Consider the following 21,633-nt stretch of genomic DNA (forward strand, 5'->3'; position numbering starts at 1 on the left):
TTAGTTTGCATAGCACCGATAGGTGTTCATATCTTTAATAGTATCAGGACTGAGATAAGAGGGAAAAGGTCTTAAATGCCTTTTAAATTCTAGATTATTTCAAGGTTCGTAGCATTTTTCAATCTTACCAAGCATTAAAGTTAAACAATTTTAACTTTAGCATTACCAAGTAGTCCTGACTAATGATCGATGGCTTAAGGAACTTAACCATTAAGATATTAAAATTTATTAAGATTTCTTAACCCTAATTTCTTGTTAGGTTTTTTCGAACCCACTGAATCACTTTTGATGCCCATCCAGTATTAATATTAGAATGTCACAAACTGGGGCTTCCAATGCCAAATGCAGTCATCTTTCTTTAAGAATTTAATTAAATGGAACTATCTCTGTTATTTTTTTTTAAATCTGAATACTTGATACTTGAGGATATCTCTGAAAGTTGACAGTTCTGATGAAAGAATCTATGAACTTTTTCAATCAAGTTACTTAGCTCACAACCTGATTTACATCTGGTTTTAGGCATATACGACACATTTCAAGCAGGATATTTTCCTTTAAGGGTCTCTCTTCACAGTCTGATGCAGATTTCTATGCTCTTGCACACAGCGTAGCAAAAATTGCTTTTGTTCTTACTTTGCAGTGATCAAACCATGAGAATCTTTAACAAATTTTACTGCTCTTTAAGCTGCATCATTTACTGCACTTAAGGAAAGAATTATTTTTTTTGCCTCTATGTAGGCAACATCTTCATCCCACATTGAAACAGGTCTTTAGAGGAATTTCTTATCAATTTTTAATCAAGAAAATAAATTTGTGCTCTTGACAGACACAAAATAATATATACTTTAATCAGTTCCGAATAATCATCACTTACAATAGATTTTTGCTGTTCTCAATTATAAAATGTCAACAATTCTTCGAATGTTCTATTACTACAACATTGATGATATCAGGGTATGTTTCAATAGCAGCCAGATTAACAGTTTTCCAGTTGTTTCTAAACATTTTGAACATTGGGATATCAGGGCTGCTTGTGACTATGGATTTTTGTTTTAAGCACACATTATAAAACCAGTTCGTAAATGTGATGGTGGCAAGCAAAAAGTATTAGTTCCCTGTCTAGTTTTTGTTTCAAAAGTACACAAAATCCTTTTAATGGCCTTGTATTAGATGCTATTGTGCCACAACACATTTTTGTACTTTGTAATCAAGATTCCTGTCATAAAGTGCATTTAACACAGTTTCAGCTTGATCTTGGTGGGAAAAGCTCTCCAGTTTGGTTACAGCCAGCAGTTGTTTTTTTTCTCTAAATGAAATTAGTATTGCTAGACTTTCTTCTTTAGAACATCTTACATCTATTCCAGGTAATAATCTCCCATCCCAGTGAATGTGACTTTTCAGGCATGTTATTCTTTAAATCTGATTTTATAGATTCTACTCATTTCTACTTTGTGTGCGAATGCATTTAAGTAATGATTTGTTTATCAAGAAATTATCATAGCTCAGATCTAGTGCTTCTACTACAGTCTGACATATATATAGACAAAATCCCTTATGCCTAAAATGTAATAAAGTTCTTTCTTCCTGTTTTAGTTATTTTTTCAGAACTTACCGTTTGAGAGGTTTATGGTAAGGGTTCCTCAAGGCTTTCATCGGTGCTGGTGTGTTGATCCTGATATTCTTGGGTTTATATGAAATCTTGAGTAGTAAGAGATGATGATAAACTCTTGAAACACATCTTTTTTTCTTTTTCTTTTAATTTTCTCTGTCTTGCCCTTTCTTCTTTTTTGGCTAACTTTTTGTCTACAAAAAATTAGCGGAAAAAGAAGCTAAACATCCTGGATTGATAGCTACTAAACTTTCAACTGCTAAACTAACTAACTGAAGTTAAAGGAAATTTCTATTAAACATCCTGGTTCTCTTTTTTTTTTTGTATTCTTATCTGTTCCAAAGCATAAGCATGTGCTATATCAAATAAATGATCTAAATTGTTTCGAAAGTCTTCCTAACGGTGCTTATTAATATCTTGTTCTTTTTGGGGAAATTTTTGCAACTCTTTTTCTCTCTTGAAGCATGGTGAATATCTACTGAATATCTTACTGAAACTAATCTTAATCTATTTTATCTTACTGAAATCTCATTCTTCTTCATCATCAGAATCCTCCTATCATTGTACCTCTTACAACTACCTTAAAGCTGATTGGGACTCTTTCTAAGATTTTCTTTGTGATGGCCTTTGGGTAGAAATCTCTTTTTTCCTGCTGACAAACTTGCTTCTCACATAACTTCTTGGATTCAGCCTGGCACGGAATCTTTTATTCCTTCTCAACGATTCCAAGTCAAGCCTCACTCTTTTCCATGGTTTTCCTCATATTGTACTGCTGCAATTTCCAATCAAAACTACTACCTCCATATCTATCAGCAAAATAATTCTTCAGAGAACAGACGTCTGTTTACTATTGCTAGAAACCATTGTAAAAAGGTTTTGTCTATTGCCAAAGCCCACTATTCCCAGGCCATGAAATCTTGTGTTTCATCTTAAAATTTAGGCTTTTGTGACTTCTGGAGAATTATTAACAGTATCAATAATAAAAATCTGTTATTCCACCTCTCTTGTATGATTCAGATTTTGTCACCTCACTTAAAGACAAAGCTAAATTGTTTGCGTAAGAACTTTTTATCAATATCATCTCTTGATTCCACTAGTTGCAATCTACCTAATATAGCCAACAAACAGTTTGATTCATTGCTATCACTCTAGCTCTGTATCAAAACTGATTTCCTGCTTTGAGTCTTCTACAACTTGTGGCCCAGACAACATAACTGTTATAGTCTTGTAGAAGTGTTCTACGGAGCTGTTATCTATACTTTCAAAACTATTTACCAAGAGCTTATCAGAGTCTTGTTTTCCGACATGCTATAAAACTGCATCTGTTATCACTATTTTCAAAAACTCTGGAGGGCAATCTGACTCATCTAACTACCGTCCCATTAGACTTCTTTCTATTATAAGCAAGGTTTTTGAGTCTTATATTTATGCTTACAGCTTCATGCTATTTTTGGCACTTATCAGCGTCTTTGATTAGCGTATCTTAATTTAAAAGGAGCCTCACTTATACCAATGTAGGATTTTTCATTAGCAGAGGCATCACGATTAGCAGCAGTTACAGTTGATATACAATGATGCTTGTTAAACATTTATTGAACAATAGATAGATTTTTATTAAAGCAGTTAAAGTTTTCTTGATTAGGGTTTATATCACTGCTTAAAATGTATTTGTTGTACAAATTTATAATAGATTTTACACCTAGTTACAACTGTAGCTAACTTTGACTGTGTTCCTGTTAAAGATTTTATGCAGTTTGTTATTATTAGAAAATGTTTGACAATTAGTTTCAAAAATTAATTTTTCCACATTGGTGCTAACATTTTTGCTGAAATGCAAAAATGTTAGCACCAATGTGGTGCTAACATTTTTGCATCTGGAGGGTTAAATCAAATGTTGCGATCTCTGTTCCGTTTTGCGTTGATATTGATAGGAATCAGTATGGATATAATTTAATATATTATCAGGTTTGAAATTAGGCTTAAAAGTGCAGTAACTAAGATTTAGAGTTAAGTCAAGGTAGTTGACAATTTTTATGTTGCACTGTATAGAAATCTGTAAGCCATTGCATTTAAATTTCAACAAAATGCTTTTTTATTTTGTCTATTTGAGGGCCACTTTTATTACTAAAAACTGCCAAGCCATCGTCACGGAAAAACCAACCTCAAACTTGTTATAAAATTATGAAATTTGGAAAAGAAGAAATATTCGTACCAGCTCACAAACCTCTGCACTGTCGAGTGCTCCCATGGAAACATCAAATCAATCACTTGATTGCCATATATATACCTGATCGTTATCAAAAAGCAAAGACTTTTTTTTTGTATGAAAAATTAATGGTATGTTCTCTTTTTTTAATGTAAGGTGTTGTTCTGCAAAATTGATAGAGTTTTTTAGAAGTGTTTCGCTGATAGAAGGATAGAAGTCAACAATATCAAAAATTAAAAATTTATGAAGGTGTTTATCTTTTATGGCCTTTATCTATAGTTTTATCTTTTATGGCCTTAAACCAATTGATAACATTTCAAGTGTTTTTCCATTGATTTAGTTATAATATATTTCTTAGGTCTCCATTATAGAAAGAATGCCTTTACCAAACTACCTTTATTAATACTACCAACCTCATTTTTAGCAGGATTCAATTAGGTGTCCATTATAGAAAGAATGCTTTTACCAACCTACCTTTATTAATTCTACCAACCTCATTTTTAGCAGGATTCTATTAGCGGACAGTCAGATTGTTTTAAAAATTATCTCTATGGTTTTTTTAATGTAATAAAACAATTGGAAAGTCAACTTTATCGAAAACTTCATGATTTTTTAAAAGACATTTCCTATTTTGTTTATTTTATTTATTATGTTTGAGATAATTTGTAGTTTGAAGTGATGGCATTTCTTGATTCATCATTTCCACAAGTGGTTATAGTCATTTTTAGATAAATTGTAAAGATTGGATGTTTTATCAACATCCGTATAAGTTAGATTAGATTTTGGAATATTGTTTATATCTTGTTTTAGTTTATTTTGGAAACGACAGTGTACCTTTCAAAACTTAATATGTTTTTCAAGATCAATGAGGTCATTCTTGAAAGCCAGAGGTGTACTCTCATGGTCATCCTGTGGCACAGGACAATTATTTCACTTTATAGTGATCACTCTCAAATCAAAAAAGAGTTGATTATTATCACATTATCAAAACAACAATATATATATATATATATATCAGGGTGTTAACCAAGAATGAATTCGATGCAGCGTTTTGACGAAATTTCCTAATCCTAACCCCTCCTTCCCTGATATTAAAATGTGTTCTGGGAATGTGTGGGATTCTTTTCTTATATTATTTCTTCTTCTGCTCTACTGCAGCACAGCATACATTGATTAGACAGCGCCAAAAAAAAAAAAAATACCGTCTGTAACATACATTAAAGATAAATATGAAATCAACACAAAATTAGATGTAGTTTCATAATGACATGGCAAATTAAGCTCCAATTTCCAAAGATATATTAAGAATTATATACTTTTATATTATAAAATAATCAGTTTATATTAATTAATTATCATTATAAATAATATAATTGATTTATTTTTAACCTTGATATATATCATAGCTGCTTTCATTTTAAGAGAATTCTTTTGAAGTTATTTCTTTTACTATAGTGGGTATTAAATGGCAACTTTTAAAGTAATACAGCAACTTATGTTCAATAAAAATCTCCGCAGAAAAGAGCCAATGATCTTTTACTTAATTATTTAAAGTCTGCTTGACCTCCTTTATGGACGAACCCTTACACCATAATATAATAAATTGTGTCCTCAAAAGAAATGTTTTAAAAATAGAAAAATAGAAAAGATTTCAAAATATTAAACACGAGCTCATAAACTTCATAAACTTCACATTTATTGCAAGTTCATTTTTATAAATAACATTAATTTTCTTTAGACACAAATCACATCGCAAAATAAAGTTACAAAAAAGCAAAAGCAACAACTAATGTCATTTAATTACAAAAAAATATTAATCAAATAACGTACAAGCAAGCGCTTGTACGCTATCGTGGTATCAAAGAATACTAATAATTATTTTTTGATTTATTTCATTTCATAAAATGTTATTATGACTATGGTTTATTCAAACATTTAAATTTGCTTTTGCGTTTTAAATTCAAGCAAGCAGTGACTCTAGTTTTCTTGATTTTTAAATTTCTAGTACCAGCTTGTTGTAATAAAAAAAACATTCTTGCTATTAATCATATTTAATTTACGTTTTCATATACATATTTAATTCACATTTTAATTTAGTAAAGTAATCTATTTTCAGAATTAATCAAAATTTTGAAATCTATAATCAGAATTAATCAAAATTTTGAAAGTATCTGTTGTAGGCAACTTCTCAATATTTTTATTGATGAAGCACATGTAGTAATTGAAATAGAGTTTGCATTAAGACTTAATCAGCTGTTTAACTTTTCAGCCAAACAAGAAAAAACTTTTAAAGAAATAGCATTTGCATGTGTTAAACCGCACAAGTTTGTTATTTTTTTAAATTGTACTTAATTTCTTGCTAACTTTTTTATATAATATTTGTTGCTGTTGGAACACATTGCAAAAAATTATTTGTAAATTTTGAAAAATTAATTTTACAAGCAATTTGCCGATAAAATCCCTAAAATTGCAGAGAAAATCCCAATTCTCAAGAAGTTTTTTCCAATACACATTTTTGCAGTTTCAAAGTTTTATTTCAAACTTTACACAATTATTAAATCAGAGTTTTAAATGTTATTTCTCCATTAGTTTTTGAAAATAATTAATTTTCAATAATTTTTAGAATTAATAGTAAACTTTAAGTTGGAAAACTTTATTTGGAGAATGGGATTTTTTCACCTTTAAATTGGGAATTTGATTTTTTTTTAGCATTAGGGAATACCGCCTTTGACGGGGCCCCACAGGGCTAGTTTACACCCTGTGAATATATATATATATATATATATATATATATATATATATATATATATATATATATATATATATATATATATATATATATATAGATAGATAGATAGATAAATATATATATATAAATATATATATATACTAATAATACTTTATTTTGTCCGTTTTTGCAATTTTTTAATCTATAAGAAATTCTTTGAACTTTATAAAATTCAATAAACTATTAATTATATATTATAAAAAACATTCATTGATTAAATTGTTCTAATTTATCCTTCAATCTAATTTATTTTTATCTTGATTGATTGCTCAGACCATACTATGATTTAACTAAAATATTTGACTTGTTCTTCTATATCAGATTCATACTGCGTATGCATTCATATATATTATTAGCAATATGTCAAAATCTACATAGTTTTTTAGCTAAAGTAAATCATTTATAAAAATATATATAGCAAATCATTTATAATAATAATAAAAATAATAAAAACATAAACAGTGGTAACAAAACCAATCTCTTTAAACAAAAGGTGGTTTCTATTATTCAATTATTTTAACATACTTACTGCAGTCATATTAGTTGTTAGATCTCTCTATAAGTCTAAAACAATTTATAAGCATATTTTAATATTTATAAAATAATACTTTTTAAATTTTCATATATATAAATATATATTTATATATAAATATATATTTTTATATATATATATATATATAAATATTTATATATATATATATATATATAAATAAATAAATATATATATATATATATATATATATATATATATATATATATGTGTGTGTGTGTGTGTGTGTGTGTGTGTGTGTGTGTGTGTGTAAATACAAACTTGGCCAAGAAGGCGTACAATTTCAAATCTTTATATGACCACATAAACAATATTTTGTTTTGATGATTTAACCATGGTTTTTAACAAATGTGCTAAAAAATTTGATTTTTAATTACGTCAAAATAATTATAACTTTGACACATTTATCTTTACTAATGTTTTTATATTAGCAAAACACTTTTAAATAAAGGAGCTAATGATTTAATTAGAGTATCATTGAAAGTTTTATAAAATTTTACTTAATATTTTAATATTATTTAATTATAAAAGGTTTTTTTATAAGTGAAATAAAAAAAGTAAAAATTATGTTAAAATTTATTAAATTTTAACTTGAAAGCAGTGATAATAGACTAAATGATAAATTTAATTTACGAGGAATAAAAATAATTGCCCACATATTGTCTTATAAAAATACTGGCGTATTGGCAAAGCATACTAAGGTTAAAAAGACAATAATATTAATTAAATAAAAAACTTGATGAAGTTTATATATATATATATATATACATATATATATATATATATATATATATATATATATATATATATATATATATATATATATACATACATATATATATATACATACATATATATATAATATATATATATATATATATATATATATATATATATATATATATATATATATACATACATATATATATATACATACATATATATATATATATATATATATATATATATATATATATATATATATATATATATATATATATATTTATATATATATATATATATATTTATATATATATATATATTTATATATATATATATATATATATATATATATATATATATATATTTATATATATATATATATATATTAGGGGTGTTCAAATTTTATACAAAATTTATTTGCAATTAGTATGCCAGCTAAAAAGGTGTGAAATATATATATATATATATATATATATATATATATATATATATATATATATATATATATATATATATATTATTGCTAAACAAATAATTATTAACTACAAACAAAAACAAACAAAAAAATGAAATTTAAAAAAAAAGTAATATTATTAAAATCATATTTATTCTTAATTATAATAATTTAATATAAAAGTCTAACATTTTTTAAATTACTTCCAATTTTTTTTAATTTTAATAAAAAAAAAAATCTAAAACCAGTAAACTTATAATTAAAAGTTCAAAGTATAGAAATTCTGTATGATTTATAGATATTTTTACATAGATTTTTATCACATGAGTTTCGTCTGTATTATTTTTCGAAATTTAGTTTGTTTACAAATGGTCGGTTATGTTCATACGGACGGAACTTTTGAGCAGATTTTGTTATAACATAGTCTTGAGAATAAATTCTATTTCTGGAATTGAATGTTTCTTGTGTTTAATGCTTCTTTTGACTATGGTTATAAGGTATATTTGCAGCCCTGTAAAAATAAAAACTATATTAAGGGGCAGTGCTTGAATAACGGATCCTGAAATAGTTTTAAGGACCATTTTTTTTAGTCAATTTTTTCAAAACTATCTGTTTGAAAAGTTATTTGAGAGCAAATGTCCCTGCTGCCCCCCCCCCTGGTTGCTACGGGCTTGGCTTGTGCACGGTGCAAGCAGTTTCTGGATAATTACATTCATAGACCATTACTACATTCAAATGCTTACCACGTTTAACAAAATGAATGCCCACAATTTTTATTCATTATTTTATTTTATTTAGTTTTTTTCGTTTTAGGGGCCCTAAAAAGGTCTAACAGAGCACCGAGAAAGAACATTTAACTAGGAAGTTCATGCCTCCCATAGCTATGCATATACCGTTGACACAAAATATGCATAGCTATGCTCTTGCTTCTAAAGCAAGCGTGCTTCCATGGGCGCCGGCAGGACTTTTTACAAGGGGGGCAAAATAAAATTCAACAGAGATATTTCAAAAACTACATAAATGCATCAATTAATCAAGTCATTATATTAGACCAGTGGCAACAGAAAATTAAAGATAATTTAAAAATAAAAATACAAGAATTAAATCATTGTTATTCAGTAAATAGAAATTGTAGTCGTCTGCGTTCACTGCCAAACTAATTTACAATTTGTTCCATAAATTCAGATTTTCAAATTCAGTTGTTGTTGGCAGTGTTATTAAAATGAGCAAAGCTTCATAAACTGCAGGGTAAAACACAGTCCTTGGTAGCAAATCTATGAATTCGTTTATTGTGTTTTGAAAAGATTGAATGGCCCAAAATTCAAACCAAATTACACTATCGAGTTTAAAGTTATCAACTATTTATACTTCATTGACAGTTGACATTTTCTCAATGATTTTTTCACGAGTTAAAGTTCTCACCTTTGCAGGGTGAAGAAAACGAAGGTTAAATTGAGCAATTTTATCTTCTGAGAACCGCGTTTGAAGCGAATCGATTAATTAATCGAGATAAAAGATATACATAGCCTGACGAAAGTATTCCTCGACATTTGTATTCGTTGCTCCACAATTGTTTCGGTATAACTGCCTTGAACATTGCCTTGGCGGTGTTAGTTGAGTGTTTAACTTTCCAGACAACTGGATCACTCTCTTGTAGATATCTGCACTGACGGTGTAGATTTATAACCTAGAGCAATTCGTGAATGTGCCTTTGTACTTGTGGAAGGTCTAGTTCAATGACTTTAAGTGCTTGAGTGCAGGATTTCAAGAGGGCTGAGTAAAATGAGATGATAATTAGTCAAAATAAAAAGTTGTTGAGCTGGATGCTAACAACAACTGATGTGCCGATGGACGTGTGTTTCCGTTTGCTTCGTTAGATAGCACATCCAACTGGGTAAATATTTGGTCAATATTATCACAAAACACTCTTACATTTACTTTTATTTACAATTAATTAAAAAACTAATGTGAAGTAAACACCTAATAATGCTAAATTATATTATAATATAATGATTAGTCAAAAAATATTAAATGATTTATTAAATACAAATTAGACATATTCCAAAATACAAAACAAAAATTAAAATATAGCAGGTTTATGCAAGTTAATCAAATTAAATGTATATGATTATAATAATCAATATTTAGCTAGCAAAAAACACAAGGTAATAGTATTATTAAAATGAATATAATACAATAAAATGGAAAAAAATAAATAGAAATACAATGCAAACAAGAAACACTTTGCCGACAAACAAAAAAACAACAGCTTAAAAATGTAAATGAAACTGACGCATTAAAAAATAATTTTAAAAATTTGATCACTGTATCCAATTCTTTCTTCTTTAGTTTGAAGTTTATTTGTTTGCGTAAGAACTTTGTTATTGTAATTCGATTTTTTTTTTTTTATTATTATTGTTTCCTTTATTTTCCTTTTTTTTCTTCCTCTCTTTTTTTTGGTTTCTATACTTCTTCTTTATCTATTGTTTTTTTCTATTTATTCCTTTTTTATTTTTTCATGATCTATTTCTATCATATTTTATTTAAAACTTTCATTCAAACATCTTTCTTTTAAAATATAAATTATGCCTTTATAAAAAAGCTTCCGCCATCGTGGTCATTGCATTTGATAGTAATATTTCATTTAAACTATAGTCAGTTATATTACGGTGAGTAAACTATAAATCAGTTAAATTAATGAGATATTGAAAAAAAATCTTTTAACAGTTAAAAGAATTTTTGTGAATATTAAAATTCGTTATTTTGCTTTCCAGGGGAAGGGGGCATCTGCCTCCCCCCTTGCCCTTGCCTGCCGGCGCCCATGCATGCTTCTAAATACTGCGCAAACTCTTTTTTTGACAAAAAGTCTTCACATTTTGGTTGCTTAGAAACTACATTTAACTCTGATTTTTCAAGAACTTCTATGCTTTTAGAACAAAATTGATATTGTTTTTTATTACCAAATGGGACAAGAGAAGAATGTTGTTTGAGCAGTGGCCATGATAGCATTTGTTGATATAAGAAAGATAAACCATTTACCGATACATTTTTTGGTCTATTATAGACGAGAAAATGCAACCTTGCAACTAAAAGACAGAAGCTCAGGCTTGACAGCTAAATTAGATTCAAATTCATTTACAATACGTTTTTAGAAATATTCTAAAAGAAAAAGTACACCAATAGAAAAACAGGCGAGTGCAATAAAAAGAGGCAACATGATACTAATTTTGCAATCGGTTATATTTATGGTTTTAGATATAAGTACAATTTCTGCTTTTTCCAATTTTTATTTTTTAGGGAATTTAATTTTTTTTTATCTCTGTTTTAGTTTAAGTAAAAGATATTTATAATAGGCTTTTTTATAACAAAAAAAATTTTAACAAATTTGCAACAAAATTTTAAATACAATGTTTATATTTTTTATTTATTTATTTGTCAGGGTCATAAAATAGATCTTAGTGACAGATTATTCCAACATTGATAAATATAATATACAACTTAGTTATTCTGCAATAGCAAAACAAAAAAAAAATTTGAGACTCAACCCGCTCTGGGATTAGTTGCTACAATGAACTATGGAATATGTAACATATTACTTTAAAAGTATAAGCCTCGCAAGATTAACAGTAAAATTACTAGTTTGTCATTGCTTTTTGACAACAAAAAATTTGTCATTAAAGGAATAATTAAGAAAAGGATTTTTATCTAAACTAGTTTATTATTTTATCTCCGAAACATTTTTGAAATAAATTATTTATTTGGTTAATAAACAATTAATTAGTTTGGAAAATACAAGAGAAGTTTTAAGAATAGTTAAGTTTTGCTTTAAGGATATAAAAATATAATAAAATGAAATTAAAAAATTTTGTTGATGTAAAAGTATTAACAGATTTTTGTTTTCTAGAACAAATTATTACTTAAAAAAACGCCCATTACTTTAAAAATAACTAACACAGTACCTAGTGAAAGTGAAAGTGAAAGTGCGTAAAATCAAAAAAACCCGCTGCTGATTTTATGATTTAACTTACCCCAAACAATTTTGATGCAACTTACCGTGTAGGCACAATGGTCACGCTATGTATTGTCGATGTATATATTTGTTTACATTAAATATCCGCGTTGCTCTGCGATAAGACCGTAAGGACTTCTTGGGGCAACTAAATAAAATTATAACAAAAAAAAAATCTAATTTTTTTGAGGTTTTTATCTTTAAAGAAGATTTTTTAACTTACCGTTATTTATTTTAGTCATATACCTCTAAGTTTACAGTAAAACCCAAAAAAATGTTGGAAACGAAAACTAGAAATCTATATCTAAAAATTAAAATCAACCTTTTTTTTTAATTACCTTTTAAAACTTTTAAATTATTAAGAGTTTTTATTTTTATTTTTACTCCTTATTTCTTTTTATCTTTTATTAATTAGCTTTAGGTCTTATTTCTGCTTATAATTGTTCAAACTTAAGATCACTATCCCAAATATATATATATATATATATATATATATATATATATATATATATATATATATATATATATATATATATATATATATATATAACTATAAATATATATATATATATATATATATATATATATATTTATACATACATATATATATATCTATATATATATATATATTTATATTTATATATATATACATATAAATATATATATATATATATATAAATATATATATATATATATATATATATATATATATATATATATATATATATATATAAACACGCCCGGAGGAGGGGGTGGCTACTGGGTACATTTTGCCCAGGCACACGGACGAAGAGCCAGATGCAACCCTTAATAAAAGGTTCTATCAAAATTTTTAATAATCATAAAAAGCACTACACCTTGGAGAAATTTATAACAGAATCTAAAAGACTCTTATTACAATTAGAATTTATTACAACAGACTTATTATTCTAAATTTAATTCAAAATAGAAAAACAAAACGTTGTTATTATCACTAAATAAATATGTCTTATTAAACATTAATACAGAAAATGTCTATGTATTAATAGATATGTATGTTTATATTACTTTTATTTTTAATCAGTAGAAATACACTATAGCTTCACGTTCTTTTAAAGACAGTTTTGGCATTTTTTTAAAATTTATATGTACTTTTAACCGGTTTATGTATATCTTTGCTTTTATATGGTGATAAGACAGTTTATGTTTTCTTCTTACTCCGGCCTTTTGAACCATTTGAAATAATTCTGCCTGTGAGAGTGTGCTAATAAGTGTAGCACTACTGCAAACTACGAGATGACAGTGTGACACCAGGTATAGCTTAATAGCTGTATTACCTTGTTCATAATCGGATAATCATAATTTTAAAACGAGGCAGTTTAAAGTAGCTAATAAATGTATTGCTTGATTTTTATTGCAAAATTTAAGCAAAGCATAGAGTGATTGGTACAAAAAGCAGCGTTGATCGCACTTACAAACTCCACCTTCAGTTCGAGCTTGTAATATTTTGTGAACATTTTAATGATGATGGTAATAATTGTCAAGAGAGAAAAAAGGTAGATTGTTTGCATAAATTTAAGCAAACAATTTAAGATAAAATAAAAGATTTTTCTGTGAAATATTTTGTAAGATTTTTAGAATTTTATAACATGAATTAAAATTGAAATCTAAATGAAAATTTCACAACTTCGATTTTTTCTGCGTGGAAGGACTGATTGTAATGGTTCCAATTTAAATGTAGTTAAAATTCAAATTATATTTATCCGAACAAAAGGCTTGTTTTAAAACATTATCGAAGTTATGTTACATAAATCAGTTAAGTTACTCTCACTTAAGTCAGTTAAGTCAGTACCAACACTTTTCAAATCACTTAAGTCAGTACCAACACTTTTCAAATATTCTTTCACAATACATTCATTCCAATCAATTTGATATTAGGAAATTGCATTTAATTCTTTTTCTCTTTAATTCCTTTGAGAGTTAAATTCTATATAAAAAATTCGATTTTAAAACAAATGAAAGACTTTTTTATTCTATTTAAAAATAAGTTACACACATATTAGAGTAAAAAAGTCATGCCCAGTTTTTGAAAGTATGAATCAGGATCTCAAGGCAGTAAAAAATCTGTAGAAATGTAAATGAATACAAGAACAAACGTACACTGAAAGAATATTAACGTCCGACCAAGTAGTCAAGCTATAGGTAAACAGCTTTATTTTTTATTCACAATCTTATATTCATATTTTCATTCCACAACTCTGAAGAAGAAGGCGGTAATCGGGTGAGTTTGGGACGCATTCTTATTTTATGAATAAACAGATATTAAAATATAATATCTACAAATTCTAAAAACATATCATATAATATCTGCAGATTCTTAAAACATATCATTAAATATCTGCAGATATTAAAAACGTACCACAATTCTCAAATGCTTTTTTAACTTTAGGATCAAGAAGCTATTCACCTGGGTGACCAAGCTGTTAGAAACAACCCCGTTTTGCGGAAGATGATTTTATCCAAAGTCAAATGCGATCTATTCATATTAAATGAACCATCTCAAAATGCGGCACTTTTTCCTGGAGATTCTATAAACAAAATAGTTCCTGCTTTCGTTTTTTACAAAACTTCTCTCAACGGAGAAAAGAATAACACAGACTGGCTTATCTAGAGTGGAACTGAAAAACCTTTCGTTTGTTTTACCTGCTCTTTTTTGGACAAAAGCATAATTTTGGATTTCAGTCTTTCCTCCTGATGTGAAATGGCGGAATAAAGGATAATTGCCGAAAGCAAGGAGAAAAGATTAAAAGCCACCACTGTAATGGTCAGCACAGAAATCACTACATCGTCTGGAAATCATCCTTTGAAGTCTTGAACAATCAGACCAGCCCAGTGAAAAATAAAACCGCGTCCCACATGGGTTCCGCGTGGGTTCCGTGTGGGATTGATGGGATTTACGTGGGACGGATTTTCCCATGTGGTATCCGTATGGAAATTTGTCACCTTAAACGGAAACATGTGGGAACCATATGGTATTTACACACTTGGGAAATCCCACGTGGGTTTCATGTGGGATTTGCATGGGAATTAATTTGAAAGCTGGAAACTAAAAAAAAAAACTTTTAAAAAAAAACTAAGTAAAAATTTTTAAATCGACATTGCATTGCGTTACGTTTATATTGTGTGAAAATATTTTATATTAATATAGAGAATGGCAAGCAAGTATGTAAGTACCACGAATAATGTTTATCTTTCTTTATAGAAATAAGATTAAGATTTGTGCAAATAGACGTATTATTAGGATAATATAATAGTTATTTGAATATAGATCTTGAGTATATTATCTGCAAACAATTAACTGATGAAAGTTCAAATGTTGTCAAAAACCAAGCATGCATGCATGGGACACTACAGTGTCCCACAAAGAAATGCAGGTTTGAAAGTCAAAGAATTCCCAATTTTCTTTGTTAAAAAAGAAAAAAATAGGGTGGTGGGGGAGATAAGTTTCTGTAACTTTTTTTATGCTCCAAAACTTTTAACTTTAGATATAATAAGGTCCTTATGACTTAAGGGACTTACAAACTACATTGAGGAACAAAAACAGGATATTAACAGAAACTTTTCAATTTTTAATCTGGAATACCACAGTGTTATTGGGAATAAAGCCTCTGGGTCCAGTTTTCAAAGTAATATAATCTAAAGTAATGTTTAAATAAAATAGTATACTTTAAAATGCATATAGTTATACATATAACTCCTGATATAATTATACATATAACTCTTGATATAGTTATACATATAATTCCTGATATAGTTATACATATAACTCCTGATAGTTAACTATATGTATAACTAGTTATACATATAATTTGTTATAGAAACTTATTTTTTAAGGTTATGCTTGAACAAATTAGTACCAATTAATTCAAATTTAAGATTTGGTTCAAGTTCAAGTTAAAGTTCTTATTTATTCATTGTTTTTGTTAATTTTAAATTTATTTGTTCAAATTTGTTAATTAGTACTATTTCTTACTACAGTAAGAATGTTTATCATTGCTCAATAGGTAGGTTCTTAGCATAACAATGCTTTTTTCTTACACTTTCTAAAGAGAAATATGGCAAATTGATTACTTATTTTACCTAAATCATAGGATCATCTATGCATAATGATGTCAGATGATGACCCGGTTTATTGAACTCCTTCACCCTTTATCAAACTCAGTCAATTTTTTGCCATCTCCCATTGAAAATGATGTCAGTTTTTGTTATCATATTATGGTGGTATATCTGAATTGTTAATATAATATAAAAAATGCATATACCATCAATTTTTTTCTGGTTCAATTATACATTTATTCTCAACAGTACTAAAAGTAAAAAAAAAAAACACAAATTGTTCTTTCAGATAAGCAAGCTAATTTCTGAATTTAAATTGTTTTTCCTATGATCCTCTACAGTTTTAAGCAACAAAAGCAAGAAGTTTTCAGACCACATTGTTGGTGTAAATACCTCTAAAACCTGCTCATAGCTAGCATAAATTGTTTTACTTTTTTTTAAATAAAATAATTTACTTTTTTTTTTAATTCAATTTTTTAATTGACATTATTTTGGTCTCAAGATTCCCTCCCCATTGTTAATTATTGTTAAACTCACACTGCCCCTCTATCTGCTGGCATCATTTATGGATGATCCCATAGCCTAAATACTATATATATATATATATATATATATATATATATATATATATATATATATATATATATATATATATATATATATATATATAATTTTTACTTTATTTACAACACCATTTGATATACAACAAATTCTTATAAAGCTTACAATAATTCAGTAAAATTCAATCTGAGTTATTGAAACATAATAAATTTAACATCAATAGAAAAGTAAAGCTGTCATCATTTAAAATGTAAAGGGTGTTGTCAAAATATGTTGAAAGTAAAATTAAGTTACTAATAAAATCACGTTCAACAATGATAAATATTCTTACTGTAGTAAGAATTAGTACTAGTTAACAAATTTGAACAAATAAATATAAAATAGTGAAAAAACAATGAACAAATAAGAACTTGAACTAAATCTTGAATTTGAATTAATTGGTACTAATTTGTTCAAGCATAACCTTAAAAATTAAGTTTATATAATAAATTTTATGTATAACTAGTTATACATATAGTTAACAATCAGGAGTTATATGTATAACTGCATGCATTTTAAAGCATTTTATTTAATTTATATATTACTTTAGATCATATTACTTTGAATACTGGACCCAGCGACTTTATTCCCAATTACACTGTGGTACTCCAGATTAAAAATTGAAAAGTTTCTGTAAATATCCTTGTTTTGTTCCTCAATTTACTTCGTAAGTCCCTTAAGTTTTATGAACCTTATTATATATAAAGTTAAAAGTTTTGGAGCCTAAAAAAAATTATGGAAACCTCCCTATCTCCCCCCTATTTTAATATTTTTTTTTAATAAGAAAATTTGACTTTCAAACCAGCATTTCTTTGTGGGACACTGCAGTGTCACATGCATGCATGCTTGGTTTTTGACAACATTTGAACTTGCAGATAATATACTCAAGAACTACATTCAAATATCATATGAGCATGTTATAGAATGTTCATATGATATTTGAACATCACAAATTTAATAATATTGTTGTGATATGTTATATAAATAATACCATAATAGATTATGATATGAAAATAAGTTAGGATATGAAGGCAATGATCAAAGAACAAATTTACTTATAGAAATTTAGATGTTTGTTTATTAGTTTCAGAATATTATATTATGTGTGACCGCAGCCTTCTATAATAACAGGCCTTGACATCGCGCAACAAATTTGTTAAACTGAAGGCCAATTCCTAATACTGCGTTTACATTTTCATCTTTTAACATTAGACGAAAGTTTGTGTTCGCGCTTTTTTAATAAATCTTTAAAATTTGATTTGTTTATTAATTAGATAGCGCAACTTCAAGACGATAACGTTGTAAGTTTCAAGGTGTAACATCGTAAGGTAATAATATTGTCAAACTAACGATTAGTTTTTTTAAATGCCTTAAAAATGCCTTTGAAATGCTGTGTATCTCTTTGCAAGTCGAACTATCTCAACTACAACAAAAATATCAATTTATACCACTACAACTACAATATCAATTACAGCTACAACGAAGTTTATATGATTGTTTGTGTATTGACTACAAGTTGCCAAGTATAAGGACTTTAACACGATTGACTTCAAAAATAAGCTCAATGGAGGACCTAAGTTTTATAAATAGTATTTTTATGAATTTAAATCCATTAAAAAGAATTTCCATACTACTAATTGATGAGGTCTATGTCAAAGCTTCATTACTTTACCAAAGAGGTGCTTTGTTTGGTCAAGCATTAAACTACCCTGAAAAGTGAGCTAAAACAATTTTATCATTTATGATTAAATGTCTTTTTGGAGGTCCAGAATTTATATGTAGAGCTCAACCTGTTGCAAATCTTTCCTCTGAATTTCAGTTTGCTCAATGTCAACAAATTGCCTATACAATAAATAATATTGAAAATAGTAAGACACTGGTAATAATTACTGATGGTAACCGTGTAAATCAAAGATTTTTTGGAATGTTGAAAACAGTTGATAGTAAACCATGGTTAACAACATCAGGTATATATTTATTGTATGATTATGTGCATCTACTAAAATCTATACGAAACAATTGGTTGACAAAAAAGACTGGGGAACTTCAATTTTTGAACAATAAAGAACTGGCTTTGGCTAAGTGGAGTGATTTAGAAACTATATATAAAACTGAGTGCAGTAGTCTTTTTAAACTCTCTAAACTTACAGCTAAATCAGTTTATCCAAAACCAATAGAGAGGCAATCTGTAAAGTTTTTTTTGTCTGTTTTTTGCAAAGAAACAGTAGCTGCATTAAGAACGCATCCAGAGATCGAAAATAAAGCATTTGAAGGTACTGCTGTATTTATTGAAAAAATAATTTTTTTTCGAATGTTGTTAACGTCAAAGCACCTGGTGCTGGCATTCGGTTTAGAAATGAATTATGCGGAGAAATCCACTCAGTTGGTGATCAACAGTTACAACTGCTACGAGATATTGCTGAACTGTCAAATTTTATGAAACCTACAGGTAAGCATGTAAAACAGCTTACGCTAGATACTAGCAATGCAATAGCGCATTCATGTTATGGCTTTATTGATCTTGTAGAAACTTTGTTGAGTAATGGAGCAAAGTATGTCTTATTAGGTTGGTTTTCAACAGATCCACTTGAAAAAGCTTTTTCTAAGCTTTGACAGGGAACTGGAGGTACTTACTTTATAAACGCTAAATCTGTAATTGAAAAAATTAATATTCAACTTACTAAATTGATATTACAACTTGACATTCCTGTTGATGGTATCGATGGTCATACTTGTGACATATGTTTTAGAGATATTTCTACTGATGAAAAAGAACTTCTGGATAATATACATGATCTTGAAAGCTCAGTTAATAAATCTACATTAGTGGCTATAGTTTACATAGCTGGCTATGTGCAAAAAAGCGAAATAAAAATTTATGATGATTCTACCAATTATTATTATAAATATGGAAGTTATCTGTATAGCCTAAACAGAGGCGGACTTGAAATTCCTTCTGATGCTCTTTTCTAATGGTCAATATTTTGCTTTTTTTTTTCAAGGTGCTACTGACCCTTTATACAGAACATTTTGTGTTACTCAGTTTCAGTTCATTGCTGCAAAATATTAATTTAAAATTGCAAAAAAACAATGCAGAGTATATTCTAATATTCTGCTAAAGAATTACTCGCTAATTTCCACTCCCAAAATACTAAAGCTATCATAATTTATGTGAAAATTAGTTTTGTAATTAATTATACTATTTACTTGTTATGTTTTTTATTTTCTCATTAGCCTATATGTCTTTCAATATGTTTGGATTTGTAAATATTTACCCTGTTGAGATATATTGATAAAACTTTTTTTTTGCTTGAATCAACTTTTGTTGGTGTTTTTTATTGTTGGTGATTTTTATTGTTACCATTTTTAGCAAAAAAAATTAAAAATACAGTTATCTTTTTAATATATAGATATATACTTTGTTATGGTTCTGCTTGTTATTGATACTATTTAATATTACATAAATATTCTTAATGAAATTTGAAATACGAAAAATATGATTATCTTTTAACAACTTTTTGGTTTTCTTTTTATATTTCCGTCATAGATATTCCGACATAGACTGCCATTACACCCTACCTAATATAAAAATATATCAATATAAGTAAAAGTGAAAGTTGAATCGGCCTTCAGTTTTTACGGCATTTTGCGCGATGTCAAGGCCTGTTATTATAGAAGGCCGTGTGTGTGACGAAAAAGTAAAGATACTTTTGCATCCAGTGGCTATTGCACCCAACGTCTACATCATTGAAAAAGTAGGTTTTTACATTTTTGTTTTTGTTTTTTTGTTTAACTACTTATCTTAATTGATCACTATTTTTTCAGGATTCTCCTCATGGGTTCAAGCTCATTACGCATAATATGTGTTCAATTACCCATAATACGTTAGTCATTGTAAGTAATAAATTAAGAAATAATTATTTGTGAAATATTGTAGTCATTAATGACTTTAACCTGCCTAATAATTAAAATTGCTCTCTCTCTCTCTCTTTCTTTCTAAAAAAAAAAAAAAAAAAAAAATATATATATATATATATTTTTTTTTTTTTTTTTTTTTTTTTTAGAAAATGTTTGAGGAAAGTTAGAAGATACTAAAAACTTTGGTATTATGCAAGCCGAAGCGATTTAATTAATTCAATCGACAAAAAACGGCGTGTAAATCGCAAAAGAAAAAATAATTTTTTTAATATTCATTTTGGATGTATTAATTAATAGCATTTATTTTAAAATAAATTCATTTTGCAACACGTTTTATAATTTTATAAATTTCGTCATAATAGTTTATGGTAAATCCCACATAGGTTATAGGTGAAAAACATCACATGTAAAAGATCAAAAATGCTACACATTTTGAATATTAAATGGGATAAAGTAGCAAATACCAGATTAAGTTAAGCCTCTCTGAAAGCTTCGATGATTAATTTTAAATTACTATTTAAGTAATTTTTAAATTAAAAGAATTTTAAAAATTATCATAGAAGCATTCGAACTTTCATTTGTCTAGTATTGACTACTTTTATACCATTTGTATTAAAATATGTGGCATTTAAGATCTATAACATGTAGTATTTTCCACCTATATCCCATGTAGGATTTACC

At 27.3% G+C, this 21,633-nt stretch overlaps 1 protein-coding gene and 1 long non-coding RNA gene across 2 annotated transcripts in view; one reads left to right on the top strand and one right to left on the bottom strand.

The window, feature by feature from the left end:
* Positions 1-7,507, bottom strand: part of LOC100199419 (ragulator complex protein LAMTOR3-A) — a 57,496-nt gene extending 49,989 nt beyond the window's left edge. Inside the window, exons 1-2 of the mRNA XM_065818234.1 lie at positions 7,433-7,507; positions 7,133-7,167 (exon numbers count right to left, since the gene is read on the bottom strand). Of these exons, the coding sequence (XP_065674306.1) occupies positions 7,133-7,141 (9 nt within the window). The 5' untranslated portion in view covers positions 7,142-7,167; positions 7,433-7,507. The remainder of the gene's footprint in view (positions 1-7,132; positions 7,168-7,432) is intronic.
* Positions 7,508-17,135: 9,628 nt separating this feature from the next.
* Positions 17,136-21,276, top strand: LOC136090657 (uncharacterized). The gene is made up of 2 exons (XR_010643609.1): positions 17,136-20,928; positions 21,099-21,276. It is a non-coding gene; the product is annotated as an uncharacterized LOC136090657 (long non-coding RNA).
* The last annotated feature ends 357 nt before the right edge of the window (positions 21,277-21,633 follow it).

Source organism: Hydra vulgaris, chromosome 14 (assembly GCF_038396675.1).
Source record: "Hydra vulgaris chromosome 14, alternate assembly HydraT2T_AEP".
In the NCBI taxonomy this organism is placed as follows: domain Eukaryota; kingdom Metazoa; phylum Cnidaria; class Hydrozoa; order Anthoathecata; family Hydridae; genus Hydra; species Hydra vulgaris.